Source organism: Hylobates moloch, unplaced genomic scaffold (assembly GCF_009828535.3).
Source record: "Hylobates moloch isolate HMO894 unplaced genomic scaffold, HMol_V3 SCAFFOLD_17, whole genome shotgun sequence".
Classification (NCBI taxonomy): Eukaryota; Metazoa; Chordata; class Mammalia; order Primates; family Hylobatidae; genus Hylobates; species Hylobates moloch.
In genome coordinates this window covers 60050894-60068001 of record NW_026652292.1, presented here as the reverse complement: position 1 = coordinate 60068001, position 17108 = coordinate 60050894, and the positions used below count along the sequence as shown (strand labels likewise).

At 40.5% G+C, this 17108-nt stretch overlaps 1 protein-coding gene across 6 annotated transcripts in view; it reads right to left on the bottom strand.

The window, feature by feature from the left end:
• SEL1L3 (SEL1L family member 3) overlaps positions 1-17108 on the bottom strand; it is a 165595-nt gene that overhangs the window by 66690 nt on the left and 81797 nt on the right. For 5 of the 6 annotated variants that reach the window (XR_009210535.1, XM_032135992.2, XM_032135994.2 and 2 more), the window contains 5 exons: positions 15079-15206; positions 12265-12348; positions 3686-3776; positions 3472-3556; positions 1296-1405 (listed from right to left, as the gene is read on the bottom strand). Coding sequence is in view for 5 of the 6 variants with exons in the window: in XM_032135992.2 (XP_031991883.1) it covers positions 1296-1405; positions 3472-3556; positions 3686-3776; positions 12265-12348; positions 15079-15206 (498 nt within the window). In the remaining variant the exon portion in view is untranslated. Of the gene's footprint in view, positions 1-1295; positions 1406-3471; positions 3557-3685; positions 3777-3977; positions 4097-12264; positions 12349-15078; positions 15207-17108 lie in introns of those variants that run through there. The other variant, XM_032135995.2, reaches the window with a different exon arrangement.

Sequence of the window (17108 nt, the reverse complement as noted above, 5' to 3'; positions counted from 1 at the left end):
AAATGTAGAAGGAATAACGGAAACTGAGAATCATCGTTAGAACAGCATGGTAATAATCATAATAGGCAAAATTCTTGCCCAAAATGTATAACCTCAACCTATTCAAGAGAAAACAGAAGACAGACCCAAATCAACAGACATTCTACAAGGTACCTAACAAGCATTCTTCAAGTATCAAGGGTCATGAAGATGAGAAAAGACTGAGGAATTATCATAGATTGGAGAAGATTGGAAAGAAATATACAGCTCAATCTAATGTGGGACCCTGGATTGAATCCTGGAACAGAAGAAGGATATTAGTGGAAAAACTGGTGAAATCTACATGAAGTCTGAAGTGTAGTTAATAATACTGTCCCAACATTAATATCTTAATTTGACAATGGCATTGCGGTTATGTCAGATGTGAACATTAGGGGAAGCCGAATGAAGGGTATACAGAAACTTTCACTCTTTTTGCAACTTTTCTACAAATCTAACATTATTTTCAAATAAGAAGTTTCCAAAAAAATCACTGAGAGAAAAACTCTGTCACTGAAGCACAGCCCAACAGTACAAGCAAAACACTTCCTATTGTGGACACACTTCTAATTTCTTGAGTTTCTACCTGATGAGTGAGTTTGATGTAATTTGGTAGAAACACCCTTCTGTTTGGAGCCAAAGATCCAGGTTTAGGAGCTAGGCACTTTGCTTACCATTTGATTATTTGGCCTTGAACAGTTCATTACGTTTGATTATAAATAGGGTATAATAATCCCCACCCCCATGGGATTATGTGAGAATGGCGTGGGGGACACAGTAGGTGTTTAATAAAGGCTCACCCTTATGGTTAGTGTCCTCATAGAATTGTTTGAGGGGTGTGTGAAAACGGATGAACAATGGCTTTGTAAACTGTGCAGTGTATGCATACCGAAAGGACTGTTAGGAAGAATTCTGGTTTTGCAAGTTCACAAATGGATGTCACCAAGAGCTGAGTTTTTTTCTGAGACAGGGTCTCGCTCTGTCACCCAGGCTGGAGTGCAATGGTGTGATCACGGCATGCTGCAGCCTTGACTTGCCAGGCTCAAGCAATCCTCCTTCCTCAGTCTCCCAAGTAGCTGGGACTACAGGCGAGCACCACCACACGCATCTAATTTTTGTATTTTTGTAGAGATGGGGTTTCGCCATGTTGCTCAGGCTGGTCCCGAATTCCTGACCTCAAGCGACCCACCCCGCTCGGTCTCCCAAAGGGCTGGGATTACAGGCGTGAGCCAACTGCACCTGGCCAAGATCTGGTTTTTGTTGTGGTTGCTGTTTACCTGGGAGTCTCCATCCAGGGCGGCTTGGGCGTACATCTGCACAGACAACTCCAGGTCTTGTGACTGGTTTTGGTGGCCATAGTAGTAAAGGTCTCCCATCTTCAAATATGCTGCAGGAAATAAAGCACAGATCCATTTGTCAAGGGTTTTTTTTTTCACACCAACATTTTAAATGATTGGCGCATTCACATGAATGCAAGTTTTTCCTATTAGTATCTGAATACAGAACATCTTTATGTTTCCCTGATGTGTCAAGAGAGAAACAAGCAAAAAGGCTTTTTGCCCAGAGCATCCCTATTTCTAGACATATTTTCTTTTCTTTTTTTTCTAAATTTTTTGTGATGGGGTCTCCACCACCCAGGCTGGAGTACAGTGGTGAGATCAGGGCTCACTGCAGCCTTGACTTCCTGGGCTCAAGTGATCCTTCCACCTCAGCCTCCCACGTAGCTGGGATTACAGGAGTATGCCACCACGCCCGGCTAATTTTTGTATTTTTTATAGAGATGGGGTTTCACCATGTTGTCCTGGCTGCTCTCAAACTCCTGGACTCAAGCAATCCTCCCACCTCAGCCTCCCAAGGTGCTGGGATTATAGGTGTGAGCCACTGCGCCTGGCCTCTAGACAGTTTCTTATTTGGCCAGGTAGCTCTCCTGAATAGCTAAATCTCAGTCTACAACCTTGCTGCCCAATCAGCCAAGGTTGTTTTGGGTGCTTTACTTCACATCTGAAATTTTGCTGTTCATCTTTGATGTCTGTTGTTGGTAACTCTTTGCTTTAGCCATGTATTTTATTTTTCCTCTGAAGAAAAACTTGTGTTTAAGAGTGTATGTATCAGCTGAGTGCCGTAGCTCACACCTGTGATTCCAGCACTTTTGGACGCTGAGGTGTGCAGATCACTGCAGGTCAGGAGTTCAAGACCAGCCTGGCTAACATGGTGAAACCCCATCTCTACTAAAAAATACAGAAATTAGCCAGGCGTGGTAGTGCATTCCTGTAATCCCATCTACTCAGGAGGCTGAGGCAGGAGAATCACTTGAACCTGGGAGGCAGAGGTTGCAGTGAGCCGAGATAGCGCCATTGCACTCCAGTCTAGGTGACAGAGCAAGACTCCATCTTAAAAAAAAAAAAAAAAGGTGTATGTATTAGTCAATGTCCAATAAGGAAAACAGAATCCATTTCAGGTGGTTCAGAAGAGGAATTTCATCGTGGGGAAGTAGTTACTAGGGTGTTGGGAGAGCTGAAAAGGCAAATGGAAAACAATACACAGCCCAGGGATCAGCAGTGAGAAGGCTACCATCACCCCCAGGACTTGGGGGCCACAGGGTGTCTGTGATGTCACCAGAGACCCAGAGCCTGGTGTTGAGATCAAAGAGGGTGGAGCTGTCAGGCAGGGGCTGGAACTGTGGAAATGTAGCCACTGCCAGAGACACAGTCCAAAGCAGAGAGAGAAAGGGAGAAGTACTTGGACTTCTTCTCCCATCCTGCAATCTTCTGCCAGTGCCTCTCATTGCCTGAAAGGAATCAGAAGTCCGTGGGTAGAGGAGTCTAGGAACTGTAGTTGCCGAGCAGAGCAGAGGAATCCGCACAAATGACTGGCCCAGAGAATCGCTCCATACTAGCGTTCTCTTTTACATTTTCATGGACTCCGAAGAAACGTTGGGGGCCAGGTGCAGTGGCTCACGCCTGTAACCCCAGCACTTTGGGAGGCCAAGGCGGGTGGATCACCTGAGGTCAGGAGTTTGAGACCAGCCTGGCCAACATGGTGAAAACCTGTGCCTACTTAAAAATACAAAAATTAGCTGGGCGTGGTCGTGGGCGCCTGAAATCCCAGCTACTTGGGCAGGAGAATCACCTGAACTTGGGAGGTGGAGGCTGCACAGAGCCCAGATCATTCCACTGCACTCCAGCCTGGGGAACACAGCGAGACTGTCTCAAAAGATAAAAATTAAAAAAATAAGAAATGCTGGGTCCAAGCACTCCATGGGACAACGGCCGAGGAGCAGTGCATTGTGCGAGGCCGAGAGCAGAGTTTAGCAATCTTAATAGCAGAGATTTTTCACTTTCTTTTCTAATTATTTGGAAAGACCTCACTTCACACAAAGCTGTCAGATGTTCCCTGTTACTAAAGATTAAAAACCCCTAATGCTTCAATTTTGCACCGTTTTTCTATACATACCAAAGGAAGGAGCATCGATTTGAAAAACAGAGAAATTATAGTATCTCCAAACACAGTTAACACCCAGGTATCTCCTGGCCAGGTCCTGAGGGGTAAAGGGAAGAAAAAGTTAATTCATTAATATTTCTGCCAAGTGACCAACGTTGCCGCCATAAAACCCAATTCACTATCCTTAACCTCAGACCTTTACTCTGAGAAGAATACATTTACTTACTGGCCTCTCCTCACAGATGTGTGCTAAATTTGTCTGTGACACTTCAATTCCAGTTTCTGCTGCTAAAACATAATACAGCAAAGCTTCATGCCTAAAAATAGATGATTCATAATAAATTTCATATAGTGGCTCTTACTAATATTCACAGAGAGCTTTATATTCAAACACAAGAGGGCACAAAATAAGCAGTTTTTTAAAAAAACCACAAAATCATGAGTTTTTTTTTTTAAGTAAATATTGTTAAAAATACTGCATGCACTGATTTATTTTCTATCTTAAAGGCTGAACTCACAGATAAGGCTGGGGAGCTAGTTGATGCAACAGCTACCTCTACTGGCTGAAGGGCATGTCGGATGTTGGCTGGGGAGTTGTCTACTAGCCTTCCGTTCTTGAATCCTTCTTCCATCCTCGCTTAGAGGAGATAAATGGTGTTAAGAAAAACCCCTGTGCTTTGGAGTCCTCTGTTTTATGAAAGGCTTTATAGGGCTTAGGATTCTGAACGAGCTTAATTAAAGCTGAGCTTTTGTTGTGCATTAGAAGTTTGGCAAAGGAAAGGCCGTTTACAAGGGACTTGATATATCAATGGCCAAAACACACATGAGAAAAGAAACGTTTGACACCACTAGCAATCGAATAATCGCAAAACAACGAGTGACCACTTTTCATCTGTTGAAAGATTGGTACAAGATTCATATTTGGAATAATGGCAAAGGCTTGGGGAAATGGACATACTCTACAACTACTGCCAGCTTGAGGGCCAATTAATTCAACGATTCTGGAAGGACAGGCGGGAGGAGTCTTAAGAACGTACATACCATGTGGCCCTACAGTTCTCCCTTGGGGGGTTTATTCTAAAGAAACAATCAGAGATATGTGCAAAGATTCTGTTGCCACGGAGTTCATGGTAGAACTGTTTATATGAACAGCAACAAAAAACTGAAAACAAATGTCTGAAAATCAGAGACTAGTGACGTTAACCCATAGTGCAGCCATTTTCAGACGTGGCCATTAAAATGATGTGTGGAAGGGTATTCAAAAACATAGCAAAATATTTATGCAAAAATTTCCATTCAGTGAAAAAAAAAAAGCAGAGTATAAAACAATGCATCCTATTTTTGCAAAACAAAAATATAACTGAACACACACATACACATGCAGACACAAATAGGCAGAGAAAAAAAAAACCCTAAAAATTTTCACCAACATGCTAACAATACTTATTTCTGGGTGGTGAGAATGCAGGTAATTTTTATTCTATTCTTTTTACTTATCTGATTTCCTCAATTTTTTATACGTTACCTAGCTTAAGAGTAAAACTCTATTTTAACCAGAAGCAGTTTCTTAAAGCTTATTTTTCATTTTAAGGAGTTGATATTAATAACTCTCTCTTAATTTTAGCTCCACCTAGGAACTGGTTTAGGAAACGGTGGGGAAAGTTTGGGTGAGGGGGAGTAAGGGAAGCAGATTCTGAAATAATCTTTTCTAAACTGCTAAAAGCAGCTCCTGGCAGGCAATCCCTTGGAGACCGAGAGGTGCTGGGGATCAAATTAGGATAGTTAGACCTTCAGTCAGACATGCTGCAGGTCACAGGCCACGTGGCTGCTGAGTGAGCCAATTCGCAGGCTCTGAGATACCTAAGGCAGCTGACTAATTAGCCATGACTCAGGCTAAAGAGAGACAAGGTCAGCTAAGCAGTGTCCCTTGCAGAGGCAAGCCAGATAACAAGCCCCCAAGTGCAGCTGCAACAGCAGCCCAAAGGATGCTTGGGGATTAGCTAACATAGCCTGCAAAATCTATGTTTGGCTACAAGAATCCTCAGAGCAGACCCAAGGCCCCAGACAGAGGGCATGCAAGGGAGGTCCAGCAGAAAGCCCCCCTCATTCTGACACAAGGTCCTCTTCCTAAGGTCTTAGAATTCTCCAGTTTCTTCAGAGACACTCCGGCCTGCACTGGTGTCTCAGTTTCCACCAGGGATTGATGAGGAAAGGAGACAGTGTAGACCTGCAAACCAAGGTCAAATATTGGGCCAGTGCCCTCTAACCATAACTGGCTGGGATTGGCTCGTGTTTACTAAAATGTAACAAAATGAGGTTTTTTATTTCTGGCCAGGTGTGTGGTTGCTCATGCCTGTAATCCCAGAACTTTGGGAGGGTGAGGCGGCAGGATCGCTTGAGCTCTAGAGTTCAAGACCAGCCTGGACAACAGTAGAAACCCTGTCTCTACTAAAACACAAAAAAATTAGCTCGGCGTGGTGGTGCATGCCTGTAATCCTAGCTACTCGGGAGGCTGAAGCAGGAGAATCGCTCAAACACGAAAGGCGGAGGTTGCAGTGAGCCGAGATTGCGCCACTGCACTGCAGCCTGGGTGATAGAGCCAGACTCTGTCTCTAAAAAAAAAAAAAGAATTTTTTCTTAACAGCAGAAACCAATAGGCTGGTTGTCAGAATGGGTGGGGGAAATGGAGGTTGATACTCTCTGCAAGAACGTTCACAATGATAAGCTTTATAAAGATAATATCTTGTGTCTAAAGTGATCTGGTGGTGGGGAAGGAAGGGAAGAACAAGTTTTATAGACTTCTATTGTCCAATCATTGTGTAAAGCAGGAGGAAATGTCATAGAATTCTCAAGTGTTTCCATTGAGGAAACACTGAAATCCATCAGAAAGAGATGTCTAAAAAGGTATGTGATATCTATAGAAGCACTGAACAGAAATCTACCTCTGGGCTGAGCACAGTGGCTCATGCCTGTAATCCTAGCACTTTGGGAGGCTGAGGCAGGTAGATCACTTGAGGTCAGGAGTTCAAGACCAGCCTGGCCAACATTGTGAAACCCTGTCTCTACTAAAAACACAAAAATTAGCTGGACTTGGTGGTGGGCACCTGTAATCCCAGCTACTTGGGAGGCTGAGGCAGGAGAATCATTTGAACCCAGGAGGCGGAGGTTGCAGTGAGCCAAGATTGCATCACTGTACTACAGCCTGGGCAACAGAGCAAGACTTTATCTCAAAAAAAGAAAAAAAGAAACCCATCTCTATCTTTCATCTTGCACAATCAATCACCCAATGTCTGTACCACCACCATCCATGTTCACATCTACTGAGCAGTGAGCTCTAGGTGGGAGCTGGCCACTCAAGACCAGACTTCTTCAGCTTATTAAAACTTCTGAGACAATGCCTCTGCAGAAACCCTGTCCACATTTAGCCTTCCAGCACTTTGCTCTTGCTTATCTGTGTTTCAACAGCTTATTAAAACTTCTGAGACAAGGCCTCTGCAGAAACCCTGACCACATTTAGCCTTCTAGCACTTTGCTCTTACTTGTGTTTCAACAGTCGCTATCTGAAAGTATTAATTCCAGACATTTCTACACTTATATTCATAGAACAAACATTTACTCAGCATTTTTTAATTGCAGGAAACCCAAAGACAAGCTGCAAAACTATTGTCCTTCCTTGAATTTCTTCAAGCTTTAGGAAGTCAACCAGAGCTTCAAGCTTTATTTCCAATGCACTCAAGTAAAATTTTCCCCTAGACAGTCATTTTGACAGGGAGAGGGGAATGGGTGCAGAGTGGAAGGGATTGAGAGAAAAGAAAGAATTTAAGGACACATTTGCTATCCTCCTTTCAGACCCAGCACATGCATTTCTAGAACTTTTATAATGATACATCTTAATAATCAATCCTTTGGCTGCTTGCTGTGAATTATAAATTTGAGTACCCCTGAGCAGTTTCTCCACAATTATATTATTTTGCATGTGCTCTTTTCTGCCAATGCCTGAATCAGCTCAGACTATAAAGATGAAAAAAAAATTCCTGGGGTCTCAGTGGAATTCAGGACCCCAGCTCTATTGCAAAAAGGTGAATTTCTTTCACCTGGAGCTATGTATGCTTACTTGCCTTGCCTCAAGCCCACTATAATCTGGCTAACCTCCTGGGTTAAGTATTTTTGGTATATTTAAGACAAAGGACTATAAAACACGTAGCTTGCAGATAAAATAGATAAAACACATGTAGGGGTAAGGCAGAGAGAAATGAAACATGACAGCTGGTCTCTCCTTGGCTAACTTCTTCGAGTGTCCGAGGACAGCCTCAGGCATGACAACATTATCTTCTGTATTATGCCGACACAGCAAAAAGCCCTTTTCTTAATCATGCTCCTCTTTTAAACTATCCCATATAAATCTTGGAACAACATAGAAAAGCACAAGCTCATCAAACTGACACATGTAATTTGAAAATAACTTCTACAATAAATTCACTCACACAAAAAGGAAAAAAGGGGAGGGACTGGGACATTGATGGATGATTTAGTTCTATTACAGCAGAATAGATGGTACCAAAAAAATGTCATGTTGGACTGTGAGGAGGCCAACAAACATACATTTCCTATTTAACCCCTGGGGAGGGCTTTAAAGCTTGGAGAGCAGGAATGGATGGAAGCACTTTGTCCCAAATATATTTTGAAAAAGATTTCCCCATTGTAATAGATACAAAACGTTTCTTCCTGTTGATACTAAGAGGCTTCAAATCCAGACTGAGACATACCTTTAAAAATAATTAGCTTCTGTATCAAGATTAGCAAAGATATGGAGAAATAGAAATTTATATATGGTGGGCAAGAGAGTAAATTGGTAAAACCACTTAGGAAAACAATTGACATTGTCTTGTAAGTTGAACATGTTCCCCTATGACCAGAGTCCCCACTCCTAAGTTGAACATGTTCCCCTATGACCCAGAGTCCCCACTCCTAAGTTTATATTCTAGAGTGACTCTTTCTATGTGCCCTATGAGATACACAAAAAATGCTCATGGCTGCATTGCTCTTAAAAAACAAAGGAAAGAAAAGGCAAGGCAAGGCAGAAGGGAAAAGGAAAGGAAAAGAAAGAAAAAAGAAAAGAAAAAAAGGAAAGAAAAGAAAGGAAGGAAAAGAAAAAAAAAGAAAAGAAAAGAAAGGAAGAAAAAGAAAGAGAACCCAAATATTCATTAACAAGAGAATTGGGAAATAAATTGTGATCTATTACAGCAGTGAATATGAATGATCTACAGGTACATGCATCAAAATGTGTGCATCTTATTTCTATTTATTTTTTTATTTTTTTTTTGAAAGGGAGTCTTGATCTGTTGCCCAGGCTGGAATGCAGTGGCTCAGTCTCAGCTCACTGCAACCTCTACCTCCTGGGTTCAAGCAATTCTCCTGCCTCAGCCTCCCGAGTAGCTGAGATTACAGGTGCATACCATCACACCCAGCTAATTTTTGTATTTTAGTCGAGATGGGGTTTCACCATGTTGGTCAGGCTGGTCTCAAACTCCTGACCTCAAATGATCCACCTGCCTTGGCCTCCCAAAGTGCTGGGAGTACAGGCATGCACCACCATGCCCAGCAAGATGTGTGAATCTTAGGAGCATAATGTTAAGTAAAAAAAAAGCAGTTGAAGAATTAGATATTATATAAAATAATTATAATCATATAAAGGTCAGAAATAAGCCAAACTAAATCCATTTCTTAGGAATATATCCATATATAGCGAAAATGTAAAGAGGGCAAAGGGCAGATCAACAAGAAGCTAGGATGATGGTTACTTCTGGGTACTGGGGGTAGGATGGGATTTAATCTGGGAGGGACAACAGGGGCTTCACCAGCACTGGCCATGTTTACTTTTTTAAGTAGAGTGGTAGCTTTACAGCTGTTTATTTTATTGTCATGCTTTGGAGGTTATGTGTGTATCATATATACTTCATACATATCAATGATTACATGATAAAAGAAGAGAAAAGCCACACTGCTGACTCATGCCACATCTTCCATTCAAATGCTCGGCTCCTTTTGAACTAACTCCCTTTTCAGGCTCTCCCTTCTATTCACCATACACAGCTGTTTGATTAAGCATCTTAGAAACAGGCTCTGTCATGTCACTACTCTCTCCAAAATGATCAATGGCTCCCCACTGCTTCATAAATTAAATAAAAAACTATTGATGGCTCCCCACTGCTTCACAAATGCATAATCTGCCATTCAAAATTCCATAAAGTAGCACCTCTTTGGTTTCATTATATATCCCTCTCAAGTTTTACCCACATGGCGTAATATTTTGTAGACTCACTTAGAATTTTCCTATCTCTTTGCTTTTGTTCCTGCAATTCCCTACACCATAAATGCTGTTCCCTGCCTGGCTAAGTGGAAATTCCACCCATCCTTCAAGACCACATCATCCATTACTTCTATCATGAAGGCTGTCCTGTTTCCCAAACCAGGCATCTTTTCCTCCTTAGTATCCCCTAAGAGCTTTATATACTGCTCATGGCCCTTGAGCTATAATTGTTCCTTCTATTCAACTTAGTTCATTCAATCAGTAGTTTCCGAACACTTTCCGGGCACCCCAGTGTGCCGGGAACTGGGATAGAAGTTATCAGGCAATTGACATGTAAAAAGCAATCATGATCCCATGATCCATGGAAGAACAAAAGGAAATAAAGAGTTAAGTAGGATTCCTGGGCAGAGGAAAAAGCCAGAGCAAGGGCTCAGAGATCAGACAGAATATGGGCCACATGAGAACCTGCCTGCAGAAGAGATGAGGCAGCAAATTTCCCTAAGCCCTACTTGAGGCATCTCTCGAAGCCTGTGGCCAGGCAACCTGCATTTAAGTGTACTCAGTAAAATCTGCAGAACTGAATCCAAACTCACAAAGGATGCAGGACACACTTCAGGTCCCCTTTCTCCTTCCCCCAAACAACGAACCAACCAATCAAACAGAAAACCATGATGAGGCTGAGTGTTCTAAGAATGAGAGCAAGCCACAGAAATCTTAATTCATCTAGGCCTTCACAGCAGCTTTTAAAAATGTGCTAAAGTGCTTTGTGATATTAAATTCAAAAGTAGGACCCAGGCGTGGTGGCTCATGCCTGTAATCCCCATACTTTGGCAGGCCAAGGTGGGTGAATCACCTGAGGTCAGGAGTTTGAGACCAGCCTGGCCAACATGGAGAAACCCTCTCTACTAAAAATACAAAAATTATCTGGGCATGGTGGTGGGCACCTGTAATCCCAGCTACTCAGGAGACTGAGGCAGGTGAATTGCTTGAACCCGGGAGGCGGAGGCTGCAGTGAGCCAAGATTGTGCCACTGCATCCCAGCCTGGGTGACAGAGTGAGACTTCGTCTCCTAAAAAGCTTCAAAACAACAAAAGTAGGCAAGAAAGCTAAGGAACTAACAAAGACTCTATGAGAAAAAGTGTCAGACATCATGCGGGCAGGGGTGGGTTGGGGAAGAGTGTTTACAGGACTGCTCTTCCTTTGGGAAAATCCCAAAAATAAACACTCCGATATCTGAATGTTTAGTTTATCCTAAGAAGTTTGTAGGGAGCAGAGGGTGAGAGGTTGGGAGAGCGAGAAGTAGAGAATGAATTAAAGTCAAATTTGGGAGTTTTATGAACTGAAGTTCACTTGAGAAACAAGAAAAAGCATCACAAAAATTGTAAGGTACATTTACCATGGGGAAACAGTAACTTTCTGAAAAAAATCTCTTTTTGATTGTGCAAAGTGAAGCCACAGGTAATAAACTTTCACAGGATGATGATAATAAAAATTTGCATTTGGTGCTTTCTTCATTGGCCTCATTTCTCCTACATTTTCTAATTTAAGATTCTCACTCATTGAGATGCTATCTGTTGGTTGCGTGTGCAGCCATGGACTAAAAGGGAAAATGTCATTCTTTTGAACTTACACTTTAATTTTTAATTAAGGTTCAAATCAGAGTATGATCAATGCTGAGTCTCATCTAATGTCTTTGAGGCAGAGGACTGAGGACTTTTTTAAGTTATTACTGAAATATCCACATCATTTAGGCAATAAACCAGCCAAGAAAATGTGACCCATATTAAAACAACGATGGAATGCTAGAACTGACAGAAAAAAATTAAAGAAAGAAGACTGGTTAAGTTAGGAGAGGGGTCCCTTATTTGTAAAATCTATGAGTAACAGCAAACAGGGAACATTTGTGGGTCCTCATGCACCATGTTTCATCCCATAAAGAACAAGATGAGATTTGCTAACTCCACCAGAAGGTTAGGAAGGAGGGCATCTGTTTGTTTGTGCCATTGGATACTGGACTTCCAACAATCCCAGACTCCTAGTCATGGCAGATGCAGTAAAACAACTATGGAAGAGGTGGCCTGAACCTTAAACACTGATCTCTCTTTTTGCTAGGAACAAGGTAGAAATTCTGGACTTTCTGTGGCCTGGAAATAAAAAGCAGAGAGTCTCACCCAAGAACCCCTATGCTGTCTCCAGACTCTAAAACCAAAAGGGGCAAGCTTAAAGGAAAGAGAAATCAATGTATTTGTATATCTTTCTCAACTTGATGAGTGTGAACAATTCCCCTAGAGGACAAATTTTTGTGTATAATTAAACATGGAAATGCTATGTTTTCCAATCAACAGCCAATCAGTCCGTGATACTCTGAATATCATTACTGGGAGCTGTGATTTCCCCACAAATTGCTTTCTCAGTTGCATTTTAAGACTCCATTTCATAAGACTATACTGACAGACAGGGAAAAAAGTTTTCTCTAACGTAGATCCCAAGCTTACCATGAACCTTCCAGGTAGGCATTGAGGCCTTTGCGGATGACATGGCCCAAGTAGCCATTTTTCTCAGCTACATGTTTTGCCCATCTGAAAAAAAAAGGGAAGAGAAAATACGCAAACTGTGGCAAATTTAATAAAATGTTTTTCTTCGTATGCTCTCAATAAATCCCACTCGGGGAATATTTTGCTAGTTAGAACTTTTATAGAGCAACAAACCAGAACTGACTGTTAAGAAGGTAAAGAAAATGCATTCTGAGAGCTTTTCATTTAGTGCCCTTTCTTATGAATGATTAGGAGTTGTCTTTTATGGAAACAAAGACATGTAAGATACATAATGAAATATATCCACCAATATGAAAAAATATAATCTCTACCAAGAGTTCTAGTACTCTATTAAGTCATGTTTACTGACTTATTATTAGCTTTCCCTATTTTGCTTTGTTCTCTAATTTATTAGGGGTTTATTAGTAATGACCTAGTCTGTTATAATCTTTAGATTTATAACTACTAAAATAATAGTTTAACAATGCATAACTAAAAATCTAATAGAAGGGGAAATAGAATAATTTTTTAAAATACTTTATTAATACAAAGGAAGGGTAAGAAAAGAGATTTAGAAAAGGCACAAAAAACCCCCCACAGATGTGACAAATAGAAAATAAACAGGAAAATGGTGTATTTAAAATCAAACATATCCATAATTACATTAAATGTAAATGGATAAAATACACCAATTAAAAATGAAAATTAAAAAATATAAAAAATAATTTAAAATATAAAATTTTAAAAATTAAAAAATACAAATACCCAATTATACGCTGCTTACAAGAGACATGCATTGAAATTGAACAATGAGGAAGAGTTGAAAGTAAAAAAATGGAAAAAGATAAATCATACAAACTCTAACATTAAAATCAGGTATAACTATATGATCATCAGAAAAAATAGACTTTAAGGCAAGAACCATCAACAGAGATAAAGAGGACATTGTAAAATGATAAAGGGATCAACTACAAAGACAAAGCAATTCTAAATCTATGTGATCCAATAACACAAATTCAAGATATACAATGCAAAATTGACAAAACTAAAAGGAGAGGAAGATAAGTCCACAAATACAGTTGGAGATTTTAATATATACTTCTTTCAGTAACTGAACTAACAAGCACAAAAAGAAACATCAGGAAGGATGGGGAGGCTCTGAATAATATAATTAACAAACTTGATGTAACTGATATATATGTAGATGTTGTATCCAACAAGTTCAGAAAGTACACTCTTTTCAAAAAGCCATAAAACATATACAAAAATTGACCATATGCTAATCATAAAGTACACTTTGACAAATTTCAAAGGATTGAAATCATTCAGAATATATTCTCTGATCACAGTGAAATTAAGCTAGAAATCATTAACAAGAGGATAACAGAAAATCCACAAAACATGAATATTCATGTCAAATATAGTAAATAACAATGATAAAAAACTTCAAGTCAGTCTAAGTCAAGTTTATCACCAAGGTCAGGTCGGGTTGAATTTGAACCCAAATGTGTTATGAAGAACAATCTTTTGGAGAGCCAGGGTATCAGTGTGAGGGTGGCCTAAAACAGAGGTCGACAAAACTTTTTCTGTAAAGAGCAAGATAGTAAATATCTTAAGCTTTGTGGGCCACATATAGTCTCTGTTGCATATCCTTCTTTATTTGTTTTATAACTCCTCAAGAAGGTAAAAAGCATTCTTAGCTCTTGGAGCCATACAAAACAGGTACCAAGCTACATTTCATCTATGGGTCATGGTTTGACAACTCCTGCAAAACATTTTCAGATATGCAAGACCTCAAAAATGTGCCTCCCATTCACCATACCTCAGGAACCTACTATAGGATGTGCTCTACCAAAATTTAAGTGCAGACCAAGAAAGAGAAAGAAAGGGGTCTGACAAAGAAGAGAACCAAAAAAGACACAGATGGAGGGAAAGTAAATACCCATAATGATGACAGTTAATCTCAGCATGACAGCATTGTCCTGAACAAAGACTCCAGGACGGATGTCACCAAGAAGGGTAAATAAATATAATATTTAGATAGGTCTGGACATACCAAGAGGAAATTCAGGCACCCGGAGGAGAATTTGGAGATCAAATACATAGAAAATGATAAGTATACAGAAAGCTCAGCAAATAAACAATAAAAAATAAGTAGCAATCCATAGAAAAGAAAAAGTTGTGCAAGAAAGGAAAAGTAATCAGAGTATACTACATGGCTCAGTTAGAAATAACATTTACATGGTCATAATAATGTAAACCCTGATACTAATGTAACCAAAATGATATACTTATTGGGAAGATGAAAGATGGCAGGAAGTATGAATGAGCTGAGTAGTGGGAGGTGGTAGAGTCAAAGAAAACTACATTTTTATCCTTCACAGTGGGACATCATTAGACAATGCCTTGGATGAAAATACCAAGAAACAGTGGTATAAGCATGTTATTTAGAAATAGAGACAAATAAAAAATAAATAAAATAAAATAAAATAAATCTTTCAAAAAAGATTGAAAGTGATTCATTCTAGGGAGCAGAAAATAGAGTCTGGGGGTGGGATGAAGTGGGGTAGGCAAGGATTTCTTGTTTAGCCTTTGTCAAATTATTTTTAAATTTTTAATTAAAATTTTTAATTTTGCCTTGTCAAATTATATGGCTTTTAAAACTACATGCATGTATAACTGGTAAAAATTAAAAACTCAATTTAAAAAATGCTCAGGCACAGTGAATATAGGATATGGCTTTCCCTTCAAACGCAACGTGTGACAGAGTCTTACACAACAGCTTTCTCAGGATCTCTAGGGAATGTCTCCAGGTTGCCTGTGATATAGTAGAGAGAACACCACAAGGTCCCTTCCATGTGTCCACCTTGCGCAGCCTTATGGAAATATTCACCAGCTAAAGTCTGTAACGAGAGATGAACAAACATCGAGTCAGCCTAGCTGGGCTGGTTTCACCAGAGACAAGGTGGTGAGATGCTTTAAGCCTGATGTGATTACAGACTTATAACTTCTGATAGCTTTAAAACCAGGGCAAGCAACAATTCCAGGAAGACAGCCAATCACAGAAGCCAGCCTCTGAGATGTATGACCTTGCCTCATCTATTCTGTTGATTAAGTTTACCCAATAAATAAGACAACATGTAATTATGAATACCATTGCCATCTCATTTGATCCTCACATAACCCCCTGAAGGCTAGATAGAAGACTATATCAGAAGTCACACCAGGTGAAAATCCAGGCATTTGCTTTCCTAACCCTGCTTAATACCTTTCTTCAAACTCATGTGCAAAAACTGCATTTCCAGTAGGAAGGTGAGAATTAGAATGTGACAATAAGAAATCTTCACTCACAGATGTCTTGGGAGAGTTAGCACACATTTGCTATGCATAAAAATATACAGACTCTTATGTCATCAGAGACAGGTAGAGGGAAAAAATAAGACAAACATCTATATGGGTATATTTCCACAGATTACTCTTATTTTTCTGAGGCAGTTGGCTATTGTTTTTTGAAAGCATGGGCGTTGAAGTTAGGCAGGCTTGGTTCAAATCCCAACTCTGCTCCTTACTAGCTGTGTGGACTTGGGCATGTTGGTTAATCTCTCCAAACCTAATTTCCTTCCACTGAAAAATGTGCCTTCAGATAGCACCTAGAGTGAAGGGTTGTTGCAAGGATTAAATGAGATAACACATTCTCAAGGTTTAGCACAGTGCTTCAAAAATAATCATCTTCCAATTCTTCCCCTCCTACCCCCAAATCTGCTGCTGCCACAATCTTGTTCCTCCCAATAAATGCCACTTCCAGTCTTCCAACGCAACAAATGGCAAACACCTTGGAGTCATCCCTGACTCTTCTCCACCTCTCACACCCCACATTCAATCCATCAGCAAATCCTGCTGCCTCAACCTTCCAAATACATGTAGAACCCAATTTCAGCCCCTCCACTGACACTACCCTGGTCTCGCCCACTGCCCTCTCTCACTTGGATCCAGTGCATGAACCCCTTGCTCCTGTCCATGTCTCCAGTAGGCAGGATCCAGGAGGAACCTTTTAAAATACAGCCCATCATTGCCCAATTGAACACTGCCCAGTGGTTTCCCATTTCGCTCAGAGCAGAAACTGAGTCTCACACTGGTCGGCTTCCTCCCTGGTCCTATTTCCCACCCTCTCCATCTCTTCTGCTTTCCACTCCACTCCTCTGGCCTCCCTGTCGCTCCTCTAGCACACCAAGCCTGCTTCCTTCTCAGGGCCTTTGCACTGCCTGCTCCTTCCTTCTGGAATGTTCTCCCAGATATCTGTAAGATTCCTTTAGGAGTCTATACAATATCACCTTATGAGAGGGGCCTTCCCTGGTTCCCTGGTTTCCCTTATAAAATAGCATTTCCCAATCTCCACCCCCTCATCCTACATATATATAAAATATATAAATAATATATATAAATTAAAAATTTATATATAAATAACATATATAAATAAAAATTTATATATATAAACTATATATAAATAAAAAATATATAAAATATACATATAAATAAAATATATATATATTTTTTGAGATGGAGTCTTGCTCTGTCGCTCAGGCTAGAGTACAGTGGTACAATCTCAGCTCACTACAACCTCCGCCAGTGGGGTTCCAGTGATTCTCCTGCCTCAGCCTCTCGAGTGCCTGAGATTACAAGCATGCACCACCACACCTGGCTAATTTCTGTATTTTTAGTGATAAGAGTTTGTATTTTTAGAGACGGAGTTTTAACATGTTGGCCAGGCTGGTCTTGAACTCCTGAGCTAAGTGATCTGCCTGCCT